The 27,945-nt window shown below is 43.3% G+C and overlaps 1 protein-coding gene across 25 annotated transcripts in view; it reads right to left on the bottom strand.

Moving 5' to 3' along the window:
- The window catches only part of pleca (plectin a), a 69,144-nt gene that overhangs the window by 34,481 nt on the left and 6,718 nt on the right, over nucleotides 1–27,945 (bottom strand). For 12 of the 25 annotated variants that reach the window (XR_007963439.1, XM_052072473.1, XM_052072483.1 and 9 more), the window contains one exon: nucleotides 23,501–23,714. Coding sequence is in view for 24 of the 25 variants with exons in the window: in XM_052072473.1 (XP_051928433.1) it covers nucleotides 23,501–23,714 (214 nt within the window). In the remaining variant the exon portion in view is untranslated. Of the gene's footprint in view, nucleotides 1–526; nucleotides 799–5,322; nucleotides 5,476–8,341; nucleotides 8,624–10,142; nucleotides 10,276–17,364; nucleotides 17,514–21,821; nucleotides 21,982–23,500; nucleotides 23,715–27,945 lie in introns of those variants that run through there. The other 13 variants (XM_052072485.1, XM_052072487.1, XM_052072498.1 and 10 more) reach the window with 8 other exon arrangements.

Below are 27,945 nucleotides of genomic sequence, written 5' to 3'. Positions count from 1 at the left end.
AAATTTCATCTGCGCTGTATGTTACACATACAGTACATTTTACAATTAAGTTTATCCAATCCAATCCAATAATGCATGGTAAAATCCGTAAACCTTTGATAGGTCAAACTAAAAAATAAAATAAAAATCTGAGAAACCCAATGTGCTAGGAAAAAAAGTCTAGACGTTTTAGAAATTAGCACCAAAACTACTTTTAGGGACACAAGGCTGATTAAAACTTGCTATTAACCAACGTAATTAGGGCAAGCATTTGTTTCCACTTTACTTGGGTTTGAATTACTATTTCCAGCTGACCTCATTATTTGAATTGTAACAAGACATGAGCTATCGATCTCACATGAAGTTGCCAGCTTGAATTGCCACTTTTCACCACGCAACCGCGATTTACCGTCGTTACCCAAAATGCAAACCACCAAAACAACAACGCACAGTGCGCATGCGTGCGCCGATTCTAACTCCGCCTTCCCTCTTCCCCTGATCAAATACGCCTGCGGGGGGAAATCGGCGCGCGCACGCGCAAACGTACCTGCGCAGCACATGCGGCTGTAGAGGTGCGAGCCAACTTCCTCGCACCTCATCTCGTGGATATAATTCATCGTGCGGTAAGCGAAGACGCGCTCCTCCGCGCCGCCGTCTTCCACACGAGCCTTAATGCTGCTGGCCATCGATGGAGGAAGAAAAATAAACCCCGTGTGGATTATTTTGAAACCAACTTTTGTCTCTAGTCGAGCTACATGGAGGAGTTGATATTGTCGTCTCGGATTGCACTAAATCCAACCCACTCCCGCTGGTGCGTTCAATGGCCGCGCGTAAAAAACTGCTTTTTACGCACAGCCGCGTGCACGCGTCCTAGACTTCCCCCCCTCCCTCGGTTTTTTTTTTTTTTTGCATCTGCACCGCCCAACACTTGCATAACCCACCCCAAAGCTCCAATTAAACGCACACACATACTGAGGGCACAGAAACACACACACACACACACTGCATAGGGTGGGGGACACCATCGTCGTAAATAACTTGTAATAGAAGTCCAAGTTTCTTCTTGCCAAAGCAGTCACACACTTACACACTTTTTTTCAACAAATATATTAAAGTTTTATCTTGCTGTAAGATGCTAAAAGTATCAATATTTCAAGGTATTCTACAAATCTTGTTTGGCTAAATTTTACACCTTTTTTCAAAAATAGATTTGATGTCATTGCATTCACCCAATAAAAATGTAATTTCACCATACCTATAGAAAATGTCTTGTACATTGTCACATTTTTTGTCGTTACGATTGTTTTTTTTTTTTTTTGGCACTGACTGAGACTACAAACCAACAAAAAAAAATGCTAACGATGCATTGTTTAAACAAAAAGAAAACTTTTGTGAGTAATTATTTGACGCACCCAGGCCGATTTAGGGCCACCAGTTGGGAAACACTTACAGTACAGAGTGCACATTAAGCCTCACCTCGGCCATGTTTACAACAGCTGTGCGTCATAAATAATCCACACACGCACGCGCGCTGAAGCTGAAGTATTCTTGTCTTGCGTGCAAGAGTGCCCAACCATTCATGTCCTTCACAGCTTGCGAAGGAGAAATTTGCAGACGTAAGATGTGGGACGGATTCTTGAAAGGAACCGTTTGTCTGTAGTTATTCTCTACAAGCGGGCACATACAGAAATGTGTGGTCGTGGACCGCCGCAAAGTATCATGCCGGGCATTCTCGGGGTGTTGACGACACAGTAAATTGTTCAGGAAAACCGAATTCAGTTTTACGGCGTGTTTTCAATTATCTTCGTAAAGGCCACTTCAAACTATAAATGCCAGACTTGTGTCTTATGGGGCAGATCTTCATGAGACTTTTTTTTTTTGTGGGTCTCCTGATGAGTCATTTGCACCAACTTTCATGTTGCGCAATGAAACAGGCTATGTGTGCTGAAGTTTCAAAAGACAGCACTTAGTTGGCAAAATGTTTTTTTTTTTTTTAAATGGCCAAACCACCGTGGCAGACTTCCTGTGTGGGATGGGTGCTGGGGACTTTTTTGTGGGTCTGATCATGACAGACATGCCATCTAAGTTTGATGTTGCCAACTGAAAAAAGCTATGGGGGTATAATTTTTATTTATTTATTTTTAAGTAAAGCTACCAAGAAGGAAACATTCTTCTATAGCAATCTTCTTGTTCGGGTGCATCACACGAGAGCGGCTCTCCCATTGTGAAGTCTGATTTGAGTGAAAGGAGACAGCAGAGTGAGTCACTGCGGCACGGAATATAAAATGCACTGCAGTTTTGGGTGTGGCTCGCCACCAAATGGAAGCGGCCTTTAATGGACTACGTTGCGGCTGGACGATATATGAAAGCTGTAAAAGTCTCGAAGGCTTCTCGAGAAAAGTTTGCAGGAGAATCTTGTGTTACGACTTCTTTGTTTCCAGGATAGTGCGGCCGCCAACCGCCAGTGTCAAGTTCGCCGCCTGCCGTGGAACTTTCCGAGCTTTTTTTAAAACGCCGCCGCGTGCCTTCCAACTCGGTCAAAGGCACCTTGGGCTCAAACTTTAATTACAACGATCAAATTCACCCCACTGATAATGGTGACGATAAGAAGCAGATGATCCTTATTAACTCATTCAGTACCAGCCAATTCTGGACCAAGTCTGAAAAGACGTTTAAAAACGTCTTTGGCAGTGAATGAGTTAATAATTACTGTAGAGAAGAGTCACGTTGCTGTGCGGGACACGCTTGGAAGAGATATCAAATTCAGACATGACATCAACATGGCCGCTGGTGTCGTCTGTCACCCGATACCTACTCCAGTGCAAACAGGCCGAGTATTCACCCTGAGGTTTCATATTTGCATGTCATTTTGCAGTCAAAGGCCATCTGCTTTTAACCTACAGCTTCCAGGAAGCAGATGTCATTATTGATACAGAATCATCGTGATCATGATGATAATGAGCTCCATGCTGCTGCCACATGAGAAGACTTCAACAACTGGGAGCAAAATAAACACATTACGTACATAAACAATGGCTCAAACGGACGCCAAGAAGCCAGTCAACAGCTAGCCGCTAACACGAGCTCATAATACAGCCAACGCTACACTTTCATTCGCCGACACCCATATCACTCACCAGGCCGGACCGCACCGTTTCAAGCCACTTTCACTCCAAGTTACAGATGTTACAATGTGGAACATGAAGATGGCGACCCCAAGTGGACAACAACGATGCCTGCGCCTCACATGCACACTTTGTTGTTTATCGAAAACGCAAACGGCAAAACGTTATGGACAACCACAAGAATGCAAAAAAAATAAAAATCAATTTTGGATGAACAAAACAGCAGGATGTCAGTATAAGAAACGTCAATTAATTTAATGTTTATTTTTCCATTTACTTTTCATTTATTATATTTGAGAAAATAATTTCGATAACAAGCCCTAGTTCGAGGCAGCTAATCATTTCTCATTGTTCACGTTCAAGTGTGCGTGTCAAAAGGGAGCACGGGTATTTATCTCGCCAAAAGGTGTGTCCCGTTCTCTTCCTTTCACAGAGAATTTTATGACCCAACTCTACCGTCGGGACCGCTAAAGGAAAAGAGTCCGGCCCAGTTCTCGGGGCAAGCAATCACAAAAAGATGGCCACCGCCTTCACAGCAGGGCGATCACAACAAGGAACTCTGTCGCGACTTTACTTTGAGGCAACATTTCAAACAGGTTTATCCAACACGCCAGGCAAGGCGACTTACAAACTAGTTGAGCAGGTAGTTGTACTGACTCCTTATGTGTCGGTTTGAAGTCTATTTTAAGTGGAATGACTATTATCGTTTTCATAATCGGAAAACGGACGGAAATTATGCATCGCGGAGATTTAGGAGCGGGAAGATTAATTGAACATTTAAAGGTTAAATACAACTGAACTGTTAAAAAAAAGCCCTGCAGTTGATTTTACAAAGGTGTACGTCGTACATTTTTTGTATTTCTACTTCTGCGATTCTTCACGTACCACTAGAGGGAGCCCTTGAATCACTAAGGGGATGCCTACAACAGAATCACCTGCGCAGAGTAACCAACCATACATTTTGTAAATGACGTATCACAATACATGAATTATGTGACTAGTGGTACGGCATTCGAGTTTAAAAAAAAATTACGTCAAGAATAAAGTTTAAAAAAAATTTTTTTTAGAGGACTTCCTTCAAAATATTTTGTGCAAAGAATTTTCTTGAAAAATCTCTCTCAAACTTATTCTTGGCATTTTATTTTTTGGTTGCCTTTGTAATCGAAAATCTTAAAAGCATACATAGTTAACGCTTGTGTTGGTGTTAAATCAAAAGAAAAAAAACATGTACATGACATCACTCACTTTTGGAGGTTAGCATGAACTGGAATTTGCAATACGTACATAGAATACGTACCGTGTTTGTATGTGTCGCTGCTCCGTGTATGTGAAGTAGCAGTTCCATTTAAGGTTTGTAAGCTTATGTTAAATTATTAAGTATTTTCATTTTATATTTGAGCATTATATTCTTTTGTGTTACAGTTACCTAGGTTATATTCCGTTTAATAATTGTTTAAACAAGTTTATGTTGATATTATCCCATTGGTTAAGGAAACTAGAAAGTGTTTTGTGTTTCCGGGAAGGAGGAGTCTCGTATGACAGTTCGGAGGTGCAGACGTTTTTTTTTCTTTCTCCTTTTTAAATAAACTGCATTAAAAGATTCCATCTCTCCATCTGTCATTCGTAAAGAAGAGCCATCCACTGACAAACAACGAACCCCTCAACTTACACGTTTATAATCGCCATAGCCAACCGTTTTGCAATATATGTTAGCATTACACTTGCGGACTTTCGCTAGTGGAAATTATGTGATTTGGTTGAACTTTTTTTTGTGTTCAAACATACAACGCTTAACTCTGTTGCGTGACTCAATTTTACCGTTCCCTTCAAATTCAAGACACAAGTAGCCTCCCGGAACGTAAATTGATCACGTGTAGACGTTGGTTGTCATATCAATGCACCCAAAGACGCCCTTGGTCTGAGGAAGGAAGAATTGACGCGCGTCAAAAACCAAAACCAGATGTCGCCTTCCAGCATTGCCAGCATTCATGGAGTTAACTCCAACTGTCATTCCGCAGAAAACTAAGCAGAGGGAGGAGCAAGAGACAGGCCAAATTGGGGGGGGGGGGGGCGGTGACGCAGATGGGATACGAGAGCAGTGAGGACAGTGGCAAAGACCGAGGCGAGCGAGCAGGGTGAGCATTCAAGGGAAAAAGTTTCCGTCCTTGGACTTTAAAGCGCCCCCCCCCACCCCTATTGAAATAGGCACAACCCTTACCTTGCTTCCTGCGCAACCTCCAGCGCCACGCCAGCAGCAAGGTGACCAGGTGGCCCGCCGCCACCAGCGAGGGGAACAAATTTCCATCGGGGATCGCCGGCATCGGGCCTGGCTTTGGAGTGAGGCGAACGCGGCGGCGGCGGATTATGGGAGCGGGTGGGGGCCGGGGAAGGGGGGGTGGTGTGGGGTGACAGGTGAGGAGAGGAAGGAAGGAGTGGAGCGGGAGCGGGAGCGGAAGGGGTGGGGTGTGGGGGGGGTGGTTTAGGGGTGTGGTGCCATCGGGGAAGTTTGCGAGCTGCAGTCAACTCCTCCAGTCGTTTTTTACAAAGAGAGAGAAGTCGTAGCAAGAGCACACCTCCCTCCCCTCTCACTTACTCCGTCCCTCCCTCCCTCTCTCGCCTTTCACCCTCCCTCCTGCACTTAGTCCTGAATGATAGCGACAGATACTAACTTTTACAGTCGTGGAGGCTACTCGCTTCCTGCACCGCTTCCCTCAGACATTCACACCCGCCGCCGCCGCCGCAACGCTCTTGAACAATCGCGAGCAAACAAAAATCCTCAACCTGTTCTTTAAAAAACGGAGACGAGTCGGAGCGGGGGGGTTTGGGGGGTGAGTGCCTTTTGCGTACCACCTGCCTGCACCCTACTTTGTACTCTTTACAAAGTAGAGATGGAGGTGACGTTTTCCTGTGCTCACTCCTGCTATTGCAGAAATCCAAGCAGCAAGGCAAAAAAAAAAATTCTATATCTTGGCAAATAAATGATGTTTTTTTTCTTTAAACAAAAAACGAGTTATAACTGAACCGGAGTGAATTTTCCTCTGTACTCACTCCTCTGCCATTCCAACATGGCATCGAGATGCACGTCAACAACTTCAGAATTTCACATGATAAGCGCGACGCCACCGCTTGCATTTCCAAATATATGAAATCAGTCACCCCTGACACTCCCTCCTCCTTGCCGCTCCCCCCCCCCCTTTACCAAAATAAACAAGACCCCTGCGGGTGATTCGGCTGGCCTTGCTGGACAGACTCACTCACTGCAAGTCTTTTAATCATAAATGCATACACATTTATAAACACACACACACGTATAAACCGATCAGGCCTGATAAGCAGGCAAACCAAGTTTCCCGCACTCCCTTTCCCTTTCCAGAATCATCCAAAGTCGATCCCTTTTCCATCCTTTCTTCATTGAGCCCGAGTCATTTTTTTCCCATACCCTCCGCCCCCTTTTACGCCCTCATCCCACACTCCGAGTCTCTATTCTGCGACTGTAAACGCAAATTGCAACCTCATGCTACGGTACAATAGGACAGCAATCACGCTCCAAAAATTCTTTGCAGCTCGTAAACTGACAGAAGCCAGAATGCTTTTCCTCACCCCTATTTCAGCCCCTTTCACACTGTAAAATCCATATCAAACGGGAATGGCGGGGGCGGATTTCCCGGATTCCTTTCATCTCTAAGAAACTCGATGCCGAGAAGACGCTGTCACAATGCAAGCGCCTGACAGGCACGCACAGAAATAGTTGGACTTACAAACTTAGCGCTTAAGCATTCGGGCCAAGTGTTTGTCTTCTTGTTGATAGTGGGGGTACGGTATTTAAGATCACTATTAGAGGCATTGAGAAGACGATATTTGGGCATTAAAAATAGAACAAATATAATCAGCTGAGTGGATAAGCGGTGCTGCTGTGATGATTGACAAATGAAAGGACCAAAAAGGCAGCAAAGCCCGGGCGAAAATGCAAATCACGCTGCAGTCACATCAAGTACATTATTGCGTTATTGCTCCTCATGACGTGAAATGATGCTGACTTGTTTAAAAAAAAAATTGATTGTAGGCCATTTTATTTTATTTATGATAAAATTTTAAAAGTTGAGATTTTTTGTTGTTTGTGTTCTTTTTTTAAAAGAAAATTCCATTTTAAGTTTTCCTCCCCAAAAACGTCCAGTTTGTTTTCTTGTTTAGGATAACAGAGAAAATAATCGAAAAAACGGGCAGCTTGTTGGAAAAAGATTTGCAAATATATACTGTATATTTTTTTGCCTTGGATAAAAAAAATTAATAAATAAACAAAGTCTATTTTGAACACCAAAATTTACAAAACAAATTCTTTGATGTAGATAAAAATAAAACAAATTAAATTTTAAAAATCTTTGTTTTGGATAAGTATGGGGAAAAAAAACTATTTTTTTAAAAACAAGAAATATTTTTTGTTTCTCATCAAAAAAGGGTTTAGATATTCTTAATTTTACACAAAAAGGAGGGAATCATTTCAAAATTGTGAAATTTAATGCCAATTTTTAAATTTCTTTTAGGATAAAAAAAAGTTGACATGTAACCCGCAAAATTTTAATTGCGTGTGTTAAGAGCTCAAAATGTGACTAATAATAATAATTCCTCCCCAAAAGTTCTGTTAAGGCGGCACGGGCACCCGCAGCGGCTCCTCTCTCTACTGTGGTTGAGAGGAAAGACATTTCATCTGTGCTGTATGTTGCACATAGAGCACGTTTGACAATAAAGTTGACTTGAACTTGAACATTTGTGTCTTCTACTGTTTGGGGGGGGGGGGTGAGGGGGAGGATATCGCTTTGATTAAAAAAAAAAAGTAGAAAGGCCACACATGTTGCCAACGAGATTTATGTGGGTGTACCTAATCAAGTGACTCAAATACTCCATTTGACTCACATCAACACAAACTAGCCTTGAAGCGGAAAAGTTCTGTGCAGCTCTCCGAGCCATGTGATCGGAACAGATCTGCAGCTCTGCCGCACCCCCCCTCCCTCTCGCTTCTCCAAAAGGGAGGAGTCGGCGACCGCTCCCACATGTGCGACGACGCGCAGCATCCTGAAACCGTTCGTTCTCTCAAACACTTTGCTCGTCGCCCAATGAACACACGTAAACACAACATAAGCAAGATGCTGTCATACCACACAGTGGCCTACATAAAAAAAACACAAGAGCTTTAAAGTGGATTCTAACGGCAAAATAAATACATAAATAAATAAACATACCACGAGGAGATCCGGGGCAAACGCAGCAGCACAAGTCCATTCTGCCTTCTTGCGCGCTTGCCACTTTTCCACAAAATCCTCCTCCTCCTCAGACCTGACCTTGAAACATTGTGTCTTCTAATCACAACCCAATGGGAGGCGGAGGCGGACGGAGGGAGGGAGAGGGGGGCCGTGCTAGGGAAAATAAGCTGAGGGGGGGGAAAAAAAAAGAAGTGGAGGCTCGTCAGCCGGGGAAGCGAAAAGCAGACGGCCCTGAGCGCTGTGAGCTTAGTGGAAAGAGCATCTCATGCGTACTGCTTTTCCCTGGACGGTTTCCATGAGTTGCAGGAGGAAAAAAATTTGGACAAAGGGCGGAAAAGTGGTCTGACAAAGAGGCCTCTGTGAAAGTCGTTTAAAAAAAAAAAATTGCTGCGCCTCGCCCGCATGATGTGCCTCATTTTTTTTTTCTTTCTAAAAGTGTTATGGCAATGTTCTGCACAGTAATGCTTCAGTCTGGACGCAAGCATTGATTAAAGCAACCTATGGAATACCGGGTCCTTAAAGCAAAAAGTTTCAAAACCTTCATTTGTCGCCACGGCGACTACAAACCCCCCAATTTAGCGGTCTATGAGACGAGTGGGTTATCCAGCAGTGGTTCTCAAAGTTGGAGAAATACTTTGCTCGCCAAGTACCGATGGAAAGACCAACATTAACTCATTCACTCCCAGTAAATGCATCTTTGACGTCCATAGCCGTCAATGGCAGCAACCGAATTCAAAATAAATAAAAATACAGTAGCTAGTAGGCCCAAGTGTTCTTCCAAAACCAGACAGGTTCTATTTAAAAAAATATATACAGAGGTGCCTTGAGACATGAGGGACTCGACTTACAAGGTTTGAGATACGAGCCTTCTTTCTGATATGTATATTTTTTTGCATGCAAAAATATCAGCACGAGAGCACGGCTGCGAACTAAAAAAAACAAACAAATAATGCTAACAACAATGCAAAACAGCATCAAAGGGCAAATGAATAGCGTGGGTGTCATGAGATTATAACTCTTGGCTGGCTTGCACCAAAAACTCATTGAATCAAAAATTTGCTCTAATTAGAGATGAGTAAAAACCAAAGTTAAAATGAGTTCATCCAGTTTTAAAATTAAACAGAGCTATGTTGCACCACTCAGAATTCATGTGTTTGATAAAACTCAGTTTCACTGAATTCAGAATAGCGATGATTGTGGATCCTGAAATTAAAATTAAAGAATTACGTTATTAAATGAATAGGCTACACTACTGTCAGGCCCCGTGTTGAGTGTTTTTTTTCCCTCCCTCCTTCGATTAAACATTACAGCCCATATCTCACTGGGTGGCAGAGGTTTGCTTTGCGCAGTCTGTGCGCACATAGATAATGTCAGGGTTCATTCGAGGTTGCAGAAAGTTTGCCAGACACTCAGTTTTTCTCGACACCATAACATTTCCATTAAAAAAAGATAACTAAGCTGCGCGATATAGACATAAAAGAAAATAAGCAAAGCCTTAAAAAAATAACAATCTGAAATGACTCACTACCGACACCTGAGGACGAATGTGGTATTACACCAGCTACTACATCCCCCAAATCATGATCATCAATCATTATGATCATTCTGAAGCTCAAATTTCTCCAAAGAAAGTCAACAATCAGCTTCCAAAATGAAGCACATGATTTTTTTAAAGTGACGGTTTAGCCAACAACAGAGCAGGCAGCATCAGCTGCTGTCCACTAAAAAGCATTTACGTGCTGACACCTCTTGGTAGAAAGACTGAACTGTCGCCACCTACCTTGACCGTTCTGAATCAAAAGCTCCATGAAGTCTCGGCTACAGATGGACTCCATTTTAAGGCTCTCTAGTCACGTCCCGACGCATCACACGGAGAAGACAGAAAAGCCAGCAGACGCCACAGCAGGCAGTCCGGCCAGAGAGACGCCGGGAGGGGGGCCACCTCTTGCCACATGTTGCTGCAGCTTCTTCACCCTCCCTAAGAGAGGCACTGGCTGGAAAACATGAGCCTGCCTGCACCACACCAACATTTCCCATCTCCGGCCTGGCTACTTTTTTTATGTGTAAATTAGCCACACATTTCTTTTCTGTTCTTTTTTTTTTAATTGCTATTTATACCAAAAAGAAAATAAAACCGACCCTGATGCAATTTAAGTGCAGCAGAGGGCATCAGAAAAAAAAAACCTCTAAATGTGTACGATCAAGAATGTTAATCCTTCCGCTCAGTTGCGGGTCAAACTGACCCACGTTAACATTATTTAAAAATACAAAAATATGCTAAGCCTTGTTTTGTTCTTTTCGTGATATTTTAAACAAATATTTACATTTAATAAATAAATTGATCAAGAGGCTAAGAGGTCAGAAGGCAAAAATGTATTTTAAAAATAAGTTTGAAGATGTATTTCTATGGTTAAAAAATGCTGCGGATTTAAAAACATGATGCAAAAACACCTCCATTCATTTATGTAAAAAAAAATATATATATATATGTATATATATACTGTATATATTAACCTGACCGTAACACAAGAGGATAAAGGCAGGAATATATCTATATCATTCATCTATGTTTTTAAAAATATTTTTGTGTGGTTCTTCCCAACGCGCATTTCATCAGCCAAACTATTTTTATCCATGGATATAAAAAGGGACATCGGACAACATCAGCACGGTAGCTTTCCGCCTGCTTCTCATTCAGTCAGATTAAAAACGACAGGCTCATCACTTCAACGGTCAGCAAATCATATTATCGGCTCCCACAAACGAGTCGAGATGACAATCCCGGACACAAATAAAATAATTAACCCCGTAGCCAGGTCAACGAACTGAGCGACACATGAAAAATCCCAACATGTCAAACGTGGCACCCATGAGGGAGGTCCAGGACTAAAGAAGAGCAGATTGGAGGAGGTTAGCAGGGGAATCGCAGTTGTCAGCATCTGGAAGCTATACAGGGCGCGATACCCAGCCAAAAGCGTTTAGGATCATAAATCTTCTGATGTGCGCATTGAATTACATCATTCAACATTTTAGAAATGGGAGCAGTGAACGCTGTTTAAGTTCGATATGCTTAAGGATTGAAGAGCTGTTGCAGGCTATAGCTACAATTCGACCCCACACCCCTCAAAAAAAAGTCAAGCTAAAATAAATTGAATTAACTCATTCACACCCAAAGACGTTTTTAAACGTCTTTTCAGACTTGGTCCAGAATTGGCTGGTACTGAATGAGTTAATATAGAAGAAGTGAAGATGAAACATTTTGTGGTTGAGTTGTTTCTCTTTAAAAGTATGACAGGGATTCATAGTTTGACAAAGTATGTGTTGGGTTGCCAACTAATCCGTCCGCCGTGAAACTTGTGTGTGGCGTTTCTTTTGGACCCGATGAAATATCTCAAAGAGCGTCGCACACATTTCCTTCCCATTCACAAGAAGACAATTGTTCTTTCCAAGTCAAGCTTCTTTCGCGAGGAGGTTGAAATGGAAAGAACGCGGCTCCAGGGAGGCAAAGCGGTTGTTGGTGGGGCCAAAAATATACACGGGAGGTTTGGAACATATTTACAATTTTTTTGGGGGGTACTTCTCCCCCGTAATTTGCTTTTAAACACACTGGTGGAACTGCGCCATCCTTTAATTTTCATGGGTGAAAACGCTGCATGCTGCTTTCTTTATACTAACAAAAATAAACAAATCAGTATGGGAAACTTCCCATGTGTTTTTGGGGGTGTGGCTTCTTGACAATTTTTGTAGATCTACTCATGTGACACCAAATACCAAATGTTATGTTGCTAAGTGAAGTTGCTACGACCCTCAGTCCATTTCAAACTAAAATGGCCGAATTTGTATGTATTTTTGGCAATGGATTCTGGGTGTTTTTCTGTGGGTCTCTTCGTGAAAAACGAGGTTCCCGGGTTTCTTGTTGCGAAATGAAACACAACCAAATGGACATTTACGCAGTGAAGAACACCGGAGAAATTTGGAGAGTTTTTGAGTATGGAAAAAAAAAACGATAAATCGGGATAGTAAATCATCCACACATTCACCAATTTTGATACGCATCAATGCTGGGAAAATCCCCAAATGTGGGAGATCACAGGGATGTTTTATAACATCAAGGTCTAGGTTGAGTTGTTCTTTTTGGATGGCAAGAGCAGACCTCTTGCTTTTCATAACCTGAATCAGACGTCATATATCACAAAGTCAAAAGATTTATGCCACGGGCGTATGATGAAATATTTTTTTATCTGACAGTATAATCATCAAGAGATGGCGTCGGCCACTGAATCCAATTGGAGAAATGAGGGGCGAGGCTGCATTCCTGCTGGACTCATACGGCGAGTGATTTAAGACGCGGGGTTGTCTTCCAAACTTTTAAAAACACAACCCTGCAGTTTCCCATTCGGGAACAGCCGGCGTGGGAACATCTGGGAGTGAATTGTTGGGAGCATTCCAACAAAGATCACCTTTCACCCAACAAACGAAGACAAACACGCAGTACATGACGAAAAGTCGTTGGTACAACTAAGCTTTGTGTGACCAACTGTATGTTATCATAGATTAAGTGACTGTTTAAATATTTCAACAACCAGCGAGTAGGAGTAGCAAGTAAACCATTAAGTGCAATGGTTTGAGAAGTGAGCCCTGTGGCACTCAACACGCTTTGATTGATGCCCTGCGGAATAATCAGATTTCTTATGTATGTTATCAAAGATTAAATGATTCTGTTTGACATTTTAACAACGCCCAGAGTTTAAATTACAGTAAACTGAGTGCAAACCCCTGCGGGACGTCACATGCACAACATGAAAGAAACAAGAAAGAGGAGTATGTGAAGGAACATGAAAGAAGCTAACCGGTTAGTAATGGTATAGAATCTTAACCTGTGTGCACGGCATGAAAGAAATACCGCAAATGTCAAGCAGCTCATTACTGCAGTAGCAGCTTGTAAAGTTCCAATTACAGCAAGCCGAGAAGTGAGCCCTGTGGGACTCCACATGTTTGGCTTCAGTGTCTTAAGTGAATTATTTATGATCTTGACATCTGCTAATCACTCTCACTGAGTTTATGCAACAATGTGGCATGGCTTGTTCTTCTGTTTGAATGACATCATGGCAAATTTATGCAATGAAATCCAACTAAAAATAGTCAAAAATGGGTGAGAGGCACAAAACAGATACGAGCAGAAATTTGCCCCCGAACTACCTCAAGAATTTGGTCCAAAGGTGAGTGCACTCAAGTTTATGCGAGTGTGTGATAAACCACCCATTGACATGTATTATCTAAAAAATGCCGGTAACCATGGCAATGTGACCCTCCCCCAAAACATGAGTCAGTACAGTTGAGACAGAGGAGCTAACATTGTTGCTCGTGGCAACAGTTCCACTAAAAGAAAAACAATAACAAAAGACACACTTCCTGGTAGTGAGTGTGTCACAATGGGGAGGGAAGTTTGTTTATGATACAGTAGGTCTATGTCATGCTAATTTATGCTACCCTCTGTAGAAAATAGTTATGTGATCCAGTGCAAACTACAACCAGAGCAATGTTATCAACATAAAAGCAGATATTTAAAATATATGTATATATATTTGGACCTAATTAAATCATGTTATTTTTGTATTTGGAGGTTTTCAACTGAACGTCTTGCTCAGAGGGCTGTACAGATGTCATAAAACATCTTGCATCAATAATATTGTGGCTGCGTGGTTTTAAGAAGCTACGTGCAGTCAGTGAGGATGCAAACCAGTGCGACGACGACGATGACAAAGCACATGTTTAAGGCCCCAGATTAGCGTGACGGCCGCACAAAGACCTGCCCCGCCCTAGCCTGGATGCTACTTGTACGAGTCAAGACTCAGGGGTTGTCTTCTGAACAAGATATAGTAGTTCAGGAATAACAATGGACTTCTTTCAGACTCTAGACGACTGCAGGCATTTGCACCGCCTCGAGGGGAAAAAAAAACAAAACGCTCCACTGTAGCATCCATCAGGAAATAGCACTTCAACGTCACAATGGTCCTAATTCTAATAAAATATTACACTAGTGCAAGAATCATCTTGCTTCATGAGAGGGTCCGGCCAAGAGCACCACCCAATGGCCACTCAAGGGAAATTCCTGACTTGAAAACGTGTGGTTCCAGCACAGGACATTCAGTGCCAATTTACACAATTACACAGACAATGTTTTAAGGCAGGGGTGTCAAACTCATTTTACGTTGTGGGCCGCATACGGCCTCGGTGGATGTCAAGTGGGCCGGACCACCATTAAAATTATACCATACTCTACTATAAATAAACAAAATATCATGCGCTTCCTTTGTTTTGGTCTAAAGGAGCACAAGAACATTCGGAAAACGTTGAAATTGAATGAACATGTATTTGTAAAAAAACATTTCATGAAGCACCTTAGATTTCCTTAGACAAATGTCCAATTTACTTTATAAAACTTTAAGTTTTACTTTAAGTAATTGTTATTGAAAAATATAGTCATGCATTTTAAGATTAAACAAGATTTATAAAGAAAGGAATTTTTAAACCATTTACACATGTGCATACAAAATCTAAATTTAATCCCTGCCTACCTACACTTTACAAACTAAGGAGAGTGCTATTAAATGTGTAAAGGATAAAGTATTCACATGTCAGACTGAGGCTGCTGTTGTCTTCTTCTCTGAACAAAACAGTATGTCCCCCTAGAGGATATTCCACGAATTGCACCTTATTAAAAATATTCATTGCGTGTTCTTTATGCATTTTTTCACTTTTAAATTATCCTGCGGACCAGATCAAACCTCCTTGTGGGCCGGTTCCGGCCCACCGGCCGTATGTTTGACACCACTGATCTAGATCAAATCTATAAATATACTTTTGCTGGATATGGTCTGCATGCATCAGGGCCAAGTGATTACTATATGTACCCAATTGTGCTGAATAACAGATGAGATCAAACAATTCGAAATTTGTTGTTGCTTATTACTTTTAACTAATAAATGACATGCTCAAAAGCGTAGCATAAGACACAATATCACTTTTTATCTTGCTTAATTTCATCAATGGTCATTGACTACGGATGGTTTGCAGTGTTTTTTCAAGTGAGGGCTTGGTGCCAACAAAAATGAAAAGCTTCAGATCCAGCATTGATCTGTATTATGACATCACTTCCTGTCATCTTATCTGTTGGCTGAATATGTCCGGCTTCTCCCAAAGCAACAAGCCAAAAGACCCGGTTTTGACCCGCGAGCTTTATTAGCACTTTCACCATGAGTCTGTGTACACTACAAACTTACACCGAGACTGTACAAAAGCTGACCTTGTGGAAGCCGACATAGTTCAAAAGTGTCGTCTTTAATGGTGAGCCGTGAGACTTTGCGGCCACGCTTTGCCCACCAAATCTAAAACGTTTCACAGTTAATCGCAGGCACTGAATCTTTAGTCTTTGCTATTTGCCAGGTCAAGACAGGATCAATCCCAAATAAACTGGGAATATTTGTGGTCAAGAATTGAGCCAGAGAGGACCGGAACACTAGGCTGTTTTGATCGCCGTGCAAGATTCATTCAGAAGAAGCTGTGAGTGTTGGATAAAAGCTTCTGAACTTGAGCGATTTTTTTTGGGGGGGGGGGGCAAACCCAATGAAGCAAGGGAGTTTTTGTCTCTGGATTCCAAGCACGACAGCCGCCCCACCACACACACACCCTCCGCCTTGGCCGAACCATTTTCACATCCCTCTTCAAAACAGCAATTCCTAAAAACAGCTTCAGACTGTTGTCATCTCAAAATCTCCATCGAAAGTCAAATTCATCCTGATCCAATAGGAGCTGGTTGAAAAAAATTCTCATAATTGGATGTTGACATGTAGGTCAATAAGTTAGTGCATAGGTTTGTCATAATTTTCTTTTGAGTAAGTTAGCAAACAAGATATACAGTGTGTACATAAGTTAGACAGTCACTAGGAAGTTTGCATGGTAGTTAACCATGCAAACTGCGCACTGTGAGGTCAACACGCTAACCGCTAGCCCACCGAGCCGCCCAGTTCATTACCAGTAAGTTAATAAGCAACTAATCTTGTACGTGAGTAGAGTTATAGTTAAGTACATAGTAAGCAAGCCAGTGAGTTAGTTAAGTCAGTTATCCAAGTATCCACTTAGTTATCTAGTAAATTAGGTAATAAATCGCATAATGAGTAGACCATCTTTTTAGTAGGTTAGTTAATAAGTAAGACTAATCAGCAAGTTAGTAATTTAATTCTTCAGCGCCTGTCGTAAATTTGGTAAGAAGTGAGTACGACGGGGATCTACTTAGTTACTGTATGTAATACAAAGGTTGGTTGAGGTGGAAGTGCCTTGGTTAGCAAGTTAGTTATCTTGTCAATAACTTTAATTATGAACTAAATTAGATCATAAGCTACTCAGTAAGCGAGTTATATTGTTAGCATGTTAGTAATTCAGTTATCTGTTAGTTAGCAAGTCAGTCATGAGGTTGCTTAGTAAAGCATTGACCTAGCAGATTCAGCAGATAGCGCTGGAATTTAAAAAATAAAAAAGAAGAAGAAAGCCTGCCAAAATCGGACCTGACAAGCACTTTGTAATGCTCGTCACCTGCCTAACGTCAATGATATTTAAGGTTGCAGCTAATGCATGTTTCTCCGGTCCTGCGAGTCACATCGATTCAAAGAGAAGGCAGGCGAGCGGCAGCTCCCGATTGGATGCCAACTCGTCATGATGTCACACATCTTAGACACAGTCACGCCCCTTAAAGGCAACTTAACACGCGCTTCAAAAACATCGAGTCTAGTCCACATGCCTCCACAAACTTGTTGCCACGGCGATGCTGCATTGCAGCTCCGCTTTGCCGCATGCATGCAGTTGCCCCCTCACCTCCCTCCGCTCGCGGCCACCCTACAAAAGGCAACAAAAGCTACGGAATGATCCTCATTCCTCAACTTCTTGTTGCCAGCCTCTGATGCATTGTGAGCGAACTAGCTAATGACGCTAACAGGGTCAAGTACCTTTAAGGGAGCTGATCTCGTGCTGGATTGACCTGGCCGGATCCATGCTCGCTGACTCCCAAACGTCCAACTTGAGGATGGAATAGTCTCAAAACTGCAAACGACCAGCCTATCCAGTGCCTCTCTCTCTCTCTTACTGGCTCGCTCAATGAGTTGGCAGCTTTCGTGTTTTTGTCCCCTCCTGCCTTGCACAAAAACCCTTTCATTGGGGGATGTGGGAAAAAAAATCCTCTTGCCCCACCCTGATGGTGCATCCTCCTCCTACTCCTCCTTAACAGGAAGGTGCCAGGAAAATCGAGGTGAACTTGCTCTAAGTGACGAAATGTTACGATTGATACAAAAATGGGTTTGCCACCCAGACGGTGACTCAGCATGACTTGTCATGGAGGCTGCCCGCAGTGAAATAAGTAAATAAGCAGGTAATCTGTGCATCCAACAACATCCCAGGTCTGTTTCGGATTTCACTTGAAACCCTTTCAGGGACAGCGCTTACGACAGTGGACAGCTTGTCGTGTTATCAGGTGGGTGGATGGAAGGGTTAAATCTGTTGTCTGTCCGTTGCTTAGAAAGATTGGTAAAATGACAAATAAATAATCTTTAGCACTATACATGTTAAGGGATATCGATTTTGTTTTTAATCGGCTGATTACTATTACTCTGCCTCATACCAGAATTAGCCTAAAAAAATTATATATATCTCGGTCAGGCCCAATTAACTCAGTTGACATCATCATTCTGTAAAATTTCACCTGTGTGATGAGTCAGCATTTTAAAAAGGCGGATACGTTTGGGAAACTTGCAGTTCTGTGTCACCTAACGGGATTAATCAAATAGCTTTGACAGTCACATGATTGCCGTCATGCTGCCTCCACTTGGTCAGTGCAATGGTTTGTGAGTAGTTGGGATCAAAGTCCTCGCAGCTGCGTTCGATTTTATGGCATAAATACCGAACATTTTTCACAAGTTAGCCAATCCGAGAGAATTATGATGGAGTGGTAAATTTGAAACGGAATTCTCCAAAACAAAAGATGAGTCACCTGGAGTTTTTTCTCCCCCCCCCCCTTCTCCCCTTTAACAGGAACCTGCTGAATTCAACAGCAAGACTGAGAACAACGACCGCTTTCAACCCTTGGTTTACAACTTCCAGGTTGCAATTTTTGGCATTGCAAATTTAAATTTGTATGCTGATGAAACTGTAATCAAAAAAATACAAATGATGTTGGATTTTTTTTTGGGGGGGGGGGTATTTTTTTTATCATGTAGATGTTACCTGAGCACACTACCTGGGCACATGTTTTTTTTGCTATTCGTCACTCTTCCCGTTTGTAAAAACTACTTCATGATATTGCTCAACTCTAATGCAATTAAAACAACTTCTTCTTCAAACCAGGTTTAATCTGGCTCTGATCCAGAATAGGCAAACATAATTTAGAGGCCCTGTAAAGTAGATTCCGACATTTATTTTGAAATATATTATTAACCTTGTTTGCAGATAATTGCTGAAAACATTCAGAAAATGCGACAATATGGCATGAAACCGTTTTTCACCTTTTCAGTTTCCCTGAATGTTTTTTGGCCGCTTTAGAATGCCTCGTTGTCTGCCATAAGTGTGTGCGCATATAGGAGAGAAGGCGAAAGACCAAAGTGAGTTGGGGGAGGGGGGTGGGGGGGGGGGGGGGGGAGAAACATAAGTCAGATGTGACCGCTAGCATGTGGGCTTTGAGCTAGCCAGCATGGTTTCTTTCGAGCGCCTCGTGGTCTTGGGATGAAAAAGCTCTGCGTAGGCCTGAGAAATAAAATATTAGCATAGTAGAAGTTGACGAGTGACTAATTCCACAAATGGTGGGCGGGGGGGAGCCTTGGGAGAGGTTAACGCTCATTAAACGTGGTTGACTTGGTTGAAATGAGTCGTTAGTGTCGAAAAAAGCTGACAGAGCAAAGTCTATCCGTTGGCAGCTTCTCTTTCACGCAGCGCTGGATGCGAAAACGGCGGCTGAGAGCGAGCACGTACGGTCTGACGGCTGACATTCCGCGCGTGAGTCTGGCTCGCTGTGGCGTGCCTGAGCTCGCTCGGAGTTAGCACTATTGTTGGAGGGATGAGCAGGCGGCAGACACTCAGTCATGTTTACCGATGACATCAGAAGATATTGGTGAAGCAACATGTGGCTTATAATGCAAGGTTAACACACTATTCTGAGTACAACAACAGCCGTGTGTGGTCTCACTGCATTTAGTGAGAAGAAATTGTCCAAAAGTGGACTTTGAGGGTAAAAGTGGACTTGACCTTTCTGCAGCTTCCACTCCTGTGTCTGTTTTTAGGAACGTGTGTTGGGGGTATTGCATAATTAATGTCAGCTGTTGCTAAATCTCAAGCTTGGGATTGGAGGAGAAAGAAACTAAATCTCTTGCCCGACGGTCCTCTTATCCCAGATCCATTTCAAACATCACTTCCTACTCCAGTTCCGAGCCTTGCTCACTTTGCACCTGACCAAGGATGTGTCACTAACTGCAAAGTTTCAAACGCATCCCCTTGCTTTTGCCCAAATACATTTTTTCGGGTTCTTCTGTCCCTCTAGGCTTGAGATAAATTATTTACTGCATGTTTCGTACCTTGGTACTTCCATAAATTTGAAGAAGAATACGGTTTCACACATTAGAATGTTTTATCGCCGGCTCAACAGTGAAAAGTGCTTTTGGCCCACTGCCGCCAAGTCTCGCATGAGGTTGAGAAAGTTGTGTTCAGATCCAAACTGGCACCTCGGTGTGAACATAAGTGAAGATAATTTACAAGCAGGAACTCTGTCAACGGAGGTCACATCAGCGCCCACCCCATGAAGCCTGCCCTACACAAAAATTAGAAATGCATTAAAAAAATAAATCCTCATCTCGGGTGGTGTCCGTCTCTCATTCAGCTCGGGTCCTCTACCAGAGGCCAGGAAGCTTGAGGGTTCTGAGCAGTGTCCTTGCTGTACTCCGCATACTCCGCACAGATGTTTCGGTAGACGATGCCAGTCACCTGGCCACCATGTAGGCTTTCCCTGCCAGCATCTTACACCCTGCAGTTATGTGTTGGATCGTCTCAGGTGCCTCTTTGCACAACCTACACCTTGGGTCTTGTCTGGTGTGGTATATCTGGGCCTCAATGGTGCTCAGGGCCTGCTCCTGAGCAGCCAGGATGAGTGCCTCTGTGCTGTCCTTCAGGCCAGCCCTCTCTAGCCACTGAGAGGACTTCTTGAGATCGGCCACTTCAGTTATGGTCCGGTGGTACATCCCATGTAGGGGCTTGTCCTCCCATGATTGTCCTTCTTCCAGCGCCTCATCATCTGTTCCCCCTTGTCTGAGACATTCTACATACCAAATTTGGTGACCAAAAACCATTGCAACTACACTGTTTTAACATTAGTAATGTTTGCATAGAGGATAAAGAATATATGCCTGTCAGTAGTGTTATATTGGCCACATATTGCCGTATCAGTTGTTGAAAGGTTTATAATTATAGATGCTAGTTTGCTTCGACCACCTATGGGGTTTGGCATTGTGTGTTGAGATTAAGCTCACGGTAAAAAAAAGGAAATGTGTTTCGGTTGAAAACGGTGTTAAATCTTCTTGATTTGATGTTTACTTAAATGATACTTTTCAGCTGGGAGCGGCCACAACAAATGCAGCAGAAGCGTGTGCATGTTACTATTTTTGAGTTGCATGAAAGTGATCTGAGGGAAGTACGGTATTAACGGAGGCCATTTGCACACACACACACACACACACAAGGGAGCGTATTCCAAAGTGTGTATTTCGGGTGCCTAAGAAGGTGTGGGGGGCGGGGGGGGGGGCACATTGCATGCTGGGATGCATTTAGACCGCCACGTCTAAATGCAGTGCAAACAAGGAGGCTCTGTTTGCTTTGCGCTTTCAAAATAAAACATCTTTTTATTGGTGTGGGTTTGTGTATAATATTTATATTATAGTGCTCGATTTACTGTGAAAGCATTTCCACTTCCGGTTTTCCAAGCAAAGCGACAGTTAAGACTCCACTCTCTTGACACATTGGCTCTCATTTTCTGATATAGTCAACCTGTCCAATCCGAATTAAAAAAAGGTGCCTCCTGCCTCCCGAGTAAGTCAACGTCGGAGCCTTTAGTGGTCCGCTTGCTTGCAACATGGGCTTGGCGCGCGGGCTTACATGTGCTCTCATTGGCAGCTCATCTCACCCCTGATAAAAAAAAAAAAGTGTCGGATTGTATTTTAATATTGGAATCTCTTGTGTTTTTCTGGATCTTTCCGTTCCTCCAGCAAATCACTGCGATACCGATAGGTTGGCACAGGGGTTTGACACATGGGCTCACGTTCTAACGCAGGCATCTCATCTGGTCCTAATAAAAGTGTCTGATTGCATGCCACTTCCTGTTTCCACAGCAAAGCGGCATTCCCCTCCCTTGGCGGAGCGGAGCAAGCGTTACCTTTATACTTCTCCCTCACGTTCTCGTAGGCCTGCATGTAATCCTGTTCCTCGGGCAAACGCTGGCCCGGGGTGAGCACGGCGGGCTGGGCCTGCCCCCGCTCCACAGGACGCATGCTCTCCTTGACGCTGGCCACCGCCTCGCTCGCACTTGCGCTCATCTTGGGTCAAAACAAAAGGAAAAGTAGCACACAAAGCCTTCCCTGCCCCTGCCAGCCTGTCCTGCCCGTCTGCGTGGCCCAAGACTCAGCCTGGACTGTGTGTCCACCCCCCCAGACACACACCTCAACACAGACATATGTCATGACATGCCTGACCCTCCTCTTAAAGGCACAGACCGTGTGCTTATGGGGGCCGGGGGAGATGACACGCATCTGTTGCAAAGCACAAATGGTATCAGAGGTCATTCAACCGCCACAAGAGTTGATAACTCAATTCGGCCCTGAACAAACTCACTTGGTTTCTGGGAGCCGATAGAGAGGCTTGTTATGAACATGTTGTGTTAAGACCTGTTTTCATTGGTTGGTTGGCTGGAAAAAAAAATCACTATGCCAGACTTAAAACCCTAACTGGGCCTTGAAACACGAACTGTAAGCCACAGCTGAAACGCTAACCTTGGCTTGGAACCCAAACTTGAATTCCAGACCCCCGGGCTAGAAGCCCTAAACTTGATAACTCTGCCGTCAAACACAACTTTGAAAGCCGAGAGGATATTTTTAACAGGACATGGCAGAAAGCACCAAGAACATCATTCCAGTGAGTTTAAATGCGCCAATCGTTAAGGCAGAGCAACGTGTTCATCGGCAGACAGCGATGACATACAGCCACGCCCATTATCATTTGATATTTATCACACATTTGATTTATTAAAAGTGAACGTGTGCTTTCTTGGATCCTTTGGCTGCCTCTCAACAAGCTGGACAACAAATGTTCCTGTCGCCGTGAGTGCTGACGTCAAATCTCAACTCCTTCCTTGTGCGTGTGCAAGATGTCGCATGTTCGCTTCGCTCACACGAGCAACCGCATCTCGGATTGTGCCGCATTTCATTTTTCAAACGAACAGGTCATTCGTAAATGAGGTTGAAATCAAATGTAAAACATAGGGCTCGTTTTAATTTTTTTAACATTTGAATCCATATTAATTGAACTATATTTAATTGCAGAGTAAACATTTGATGAATTTGGAATTTTACACAAAATCCATACTCATTCTAAGAGTATTGTCATAAACATTTTAATTTTACTCATAGTTTCCTACAATAGTTTGAATTAAAAATAAACGTCATTATTTTACAAATTAACAATATATTCACGTATTATTTAATGAGATGAATGTATTAAAAATTGAGCTTTTTAAATGACCCCCCCCCCAAAAAAAAACTCTTGATGAATATTTGGTTGGTCTACTTTGCCCTTTTGTAATATCGTATGATATTACACTGCAGGACCCCACCCTGAGTAATCAATATCGAGGGGGTCTTATTTCATACCACATGTCCGCTTGTAAATCGATAAGCGCAGACACTCACTGGCCACTTCATTAGGTACACACAGTCTGGTGAGAAGTCAATATAAAAGCGATGCTGTGCAATGCGGCCATCCAAAATGAGATGCTGTCCCTAATGAAGTGGGCAGTGAGTGTGCGTAAAAAACAAAACAAAAAAAAAAAAAAGATGGTACCTGCGATGCGGATGACGGCGCGCTCGGCTGGGTCCAGCACATCGCCTGAGGCCGACTTGGAACGCTTGATGCGATGATGCTTGGGCAGGTTCCAGGGGAGCGTGTCCCCCGGGGAAGGCGAGCCCCCCAGGGGGTACACGTCGGCGGCGCTCTCTTCCGACGCCGCACGGACCAAGGGCCTCTTTTTGGGCTGGTCCTGCACCTCCTCTATGGCCTGCGGGCAGAGATGCAGAATTACTTCAGCACCTCACAACATACAGTAGATATAAAAAGTCTACACACCCTTGTTCAAAAGCCTATTAGAAAGATTTTTACCCTTTCATGCACCTTGTAACCCAGCGGTCCCCAAAATGTTTCGTACCACGGACCGGTTTCATGTCAGACAATATTTTCGGGGAGCGGCTTTGAAGGTGTGACAGATAAATACAACAAAATAAGATCATATGACCTGCTTGAAAATTATGGTATTTTCGAAACATAATAAATAAACATGAATCATGACAAAAGGAACGTCCTATCTGGCCGCAACACTCTCTGCTCGCGATGGTAACGTTTAAACCTGCCTTCAAAATAAGATGCAAAATGCATGAAAAATACGACTCGGCAATGCCGCATATTATTCAGAGTGGGCTTGAGGCGTGGGAATCTCCCTTTGAGATAAATCCGTATTTTAAGTAGGACTCCGGATATTGTGAATTAAATGTAGCTTTCTTTTTCTTGGAAGCCGTAGGCTCCTCTTCTCTAATCTGGCTGGGCCTTTTCCCCTTCCCAAAGACGTTTATTTTTTACGCATTTTGCAAGCTCCAGGGGTTTCATTTCAGCGGTAACCTATCGCGTGACCGAGAAGCGCGCCTTGACCTGCGTCAAGAGTGACATTCTGGAGACGATTGTGACGGACAATCATGTAAATTTTCTAAATAAAACATCTTTTAGATTCCGAAATGAATAAAACGGAAGAAATATAAGTCATTAATTTTTTTCTGTGCGGCCCAATACCAAATGACCCACGGACCAGTACCGGTCCGCGGCCCAGGGGTTGGGGACCGCTGCTGTAACCTGATAACATGAGAAGCTCTCCACTGCAGTAACTGCCGTGCCTCAAAGGGTTACATTTGGTTGACTGTGAACACAGCCACATTAGGACGACTTAAAAGAGGGTGTGCACACATTTGCAAACAGTGTTTAACCACATGAAAGTAAAAACATGAAATTAACTTAAATGACTACACATTTAGGATTAATAATAATAATAATACATTTTATTTGTGGGCGCCTTTCTAGAAACTCAAGGACACCTTACAACAAGCAGTTAAAATCACGAGTACAATGTTAAAAACTACATCAAATAAGATAAGAAAAAATACAACAAAAATAAATAAATAAAAATAATAAAAATAATGGCTTTATGGTCTGAGTGAATAGGCTTGTCGAAACAGATGTGTTTTGAGGCGGGATTTGAAATGTGTTAATGAGGCTGTATTACGAAGGTCAGCGGGGAGTGAGTTCCATAGCTGGGGAGCAGAGCGACTGAAGGCTCTATTTCCCATGGTGACGAGGCGAGCAGGGGGGACAGAGAGGAGGACAGAGGAGGAGGAACGAAGAGAGCGGACAGGCGTAGGAATATGGATGAGGTCAGATAGGTATGGAGGGGCTAGGTCATGAATGGATTTGAATGTGAGGAGCAGGATTTTATATTGAATGCGGTGTATAATGGGGAGCCAGTGGAGATGTTGAAGGACGGGTGTAATATGGTTTATGTATGGTGTGAGTGTGATAATGCGGGCGGCTGAATTTTGGACCAGCTGAAGCTTATGGAGGGTTTTTTGAGGGAGACCAAACAGAAGGGAATTACAGTAATCGAGTCGCGAGGTGACGAGGGTGTGTACAAGTATAGCAGTGGACTGAGGAGTGAGAGAAGAGCGGAGCCGGTGGATGTTTCGAAGATGATAATATGCAGAACGAGTGATGTGGTTGATATGTGAGGTGAAGGAGAGGGTGCTATCAAGGATGACACCCAGACTCTTGACCTGAGGGGAGGGGGAGATGGAAGAGCTTTCGAAGGGAATGGAGAAGTTGTTTATTTTGTTTAGATTGGATTTAGTGCCTATAAGGAGGAATTCAGTTTTATTGCTATTCAGTTTGAGGAAATTTGAGGTGAACCAAGATTTTAATTCCTGCAGGCAGTTGGTTAGGGAGGATGGTGGAAGTATGGTATTAGGTTTGGTAGAGATGTAGAGCTGGGTGTCATCCGCGTAGCAATGAAAATGAATGTGGTGTTTCCTGAAGATATTACCAAGGGGAAGAAGATAGATTAGAAATAGCAATGGGCCGAGGACAGAACCCTGAGGAACACCTGAAGTGAGGGGAAAGGGGTGAGATCTAAAACGTTTGAGCTGGATAAACTGGGTGCGGTCAGAAAGATAGGAGCGGAACCAGGAGAGGGGGATGCTGGTGATGCCAATGGAGGAGAGTCTGTCGAGGAGGATGGAGTGAGAGATGGTGTCAAAGGCTGCACTGAGGTCAAGCAGGAGGAGGATGGCGAGTGAACCGGAGTCAGCAGAGAGAAGAAGGTCATTGCATATTTTGAGGAGGGCAGTTTCGGTACTATGGAGGGGACGGAAGCCAGATTGAAATTGTTCGTAGAGCTTATTGGAGGAAAGATGGGTGTGAAGTTGAGCAGCTACTGTTTTCTCTAGAAGTTTGGAGATGAACGGAAGGTTTGATATGGGACGAAAGTTGTTCAAGTCGCAGGGATCAGAGCCAGGTTTCTTCAGTATGGGAGTGACAGCAGCAGTTTTGAGATGAGATGGTACAATGCCAGTAGAGAGGGAAGTTTGAATAATGTTAGTGATGAGAGGGGAGAGGGCCGGGATAGAAGCTTTGACTAAAACAGTAGGGAGAGGGTCAAGTTGACAAGTAGAGGATTTGGACTTCTGGATTAAGATGGAGACTTGGTGGACAGATGGGGATGTAAATGCAGAGAGTAGGTGGGTAGGAACCGGGGAGAATGGAGAAGGAGGGTTAGGAGCAGCTGAAGGGGTGAGTTGCTGGTGGATAAGTTGGATTTTGGATGTAAAAAATGAGGCCAGAGTATTACAAAAATCAGTGGAATAGAGATGTGAGGGAAGAGTGTCAGCAGGTTTAGTGAGTTTAGAAATGAGTGAAAAGAGTGATCTGGGGTTGCCTTCATTGGAACTGATTAATCCAGAGTAGAAGGTAGATTTGGCTTTGGATATTGAGTCCTTGTAATGGAGAAAGTGGGTAGTGTACATTTCTTTATGAATGGCGAGTCCAGTTTTTCTATATAATCTTTCAAGTTGACGGCCTTTTGATTTAAGTTGTCTGAGGGTAGGGGTAAACCAGGGTGCTGTTTGGTTGAAGGAGACAGTTCGGGTTTTGAGTGGGGCCAGGATATTGAGAATGTTATGGAGATTTGTATTGTAGTGTGTCAAAAACTCATCTGTTGTAGAAAGACAATCAGTACTGGGGAGGTTGTTGATAAGTGATTCTAAATTGTCCGGGTTAATGTCCTTGATTTTACGGAAATGTATAATGCGTTGTGGGTTGGATTTGAAAAATGACAGGTTAACATTGAATGAAAGCAATAGATGATCTGTGTATGGGAGGAGATCGGTTTTACAGTTTGTTGGTGATAATCCAATACAGCAGATCAAGTCCAGAATATGTCCTTTACTGTGTGTGGGAAAGTTGACATACTGTTGAAAACCAAAACTGTCCAGGCAGGAGGTAAAGTCTTTGGTGAGTGAGTTATTGATATTGTCCATGTGTATATTAAAATCTCCTAAGAGAATCACATTTGGTGATAGTGTATACAGATGGGTGATGAGTGTAGTAATGTCAGTGATAAAATTCTTGTTTGGTTTTGGTGGACGGTAAATAGTGGCAATCAGTGTGGGAGTTGATCCAGAGAGCTGTATAACTGTCGCTTCAAAAGATAAAAAAGCAGGCACATTTACAGGTGCAAATTTCCAATCCTCGCGCAGAATCATCGCGAGGCCGCCTCCCCTCCCAGTCGTGCGCGGCACAGCGTGATAAACAAAGCCCGGTGGAGTAGCTTCATTAAGAGTACCATAATCATTTGGCTGCTGCCAGGTCTCAGTCAGACACAGAATGTCAAACTCACGGTCTGTCAGGAGGTCGTGGACGAACTGGCCCTTGCTCGTAAGGGAGCGGATGTTCAATAGGCCAACGTTGACAGCAGTGCAGCTGCGAGCGACCGCGATGCTATCCGACCTCGGGACGCGTGTCAATACAGAGGCATCCGCACGGCGTCCGGTGTTCTTCCGTGGGCGGCGAGCGGTGGACCAGAACGACCTGATGGAGCTGGAGTTGTCGTATTGATAGTTTCGGCGTGAGCCCCGGTGAGTGCATCTTCGCCGGGGCACGTAAAGGATGTCCGGGTGTTGGAGCAGAGCAGGCGGTGG

Source organism: Hippocampus zosterae, chromosome 7, assembly GCF_025434085.1.
Source record: "Hippocampus zosterae strain Florida chromosome 7, ASM2543408v3, whole genome shotgun sequence".
In the NCBI taxonomy this organism is placed as follows: Eukaryota; Metazoa; Chordata; class Actinopteri; order Syngnathiformes; family Syngnathidae; genus Hippocampus; species Hippocampus zosterae.
The sequence above is the reverse complement of the archived record's forward strand: the minus strand, read 5'-3'. Positions and strand labels throughout refer to the sequence as shown.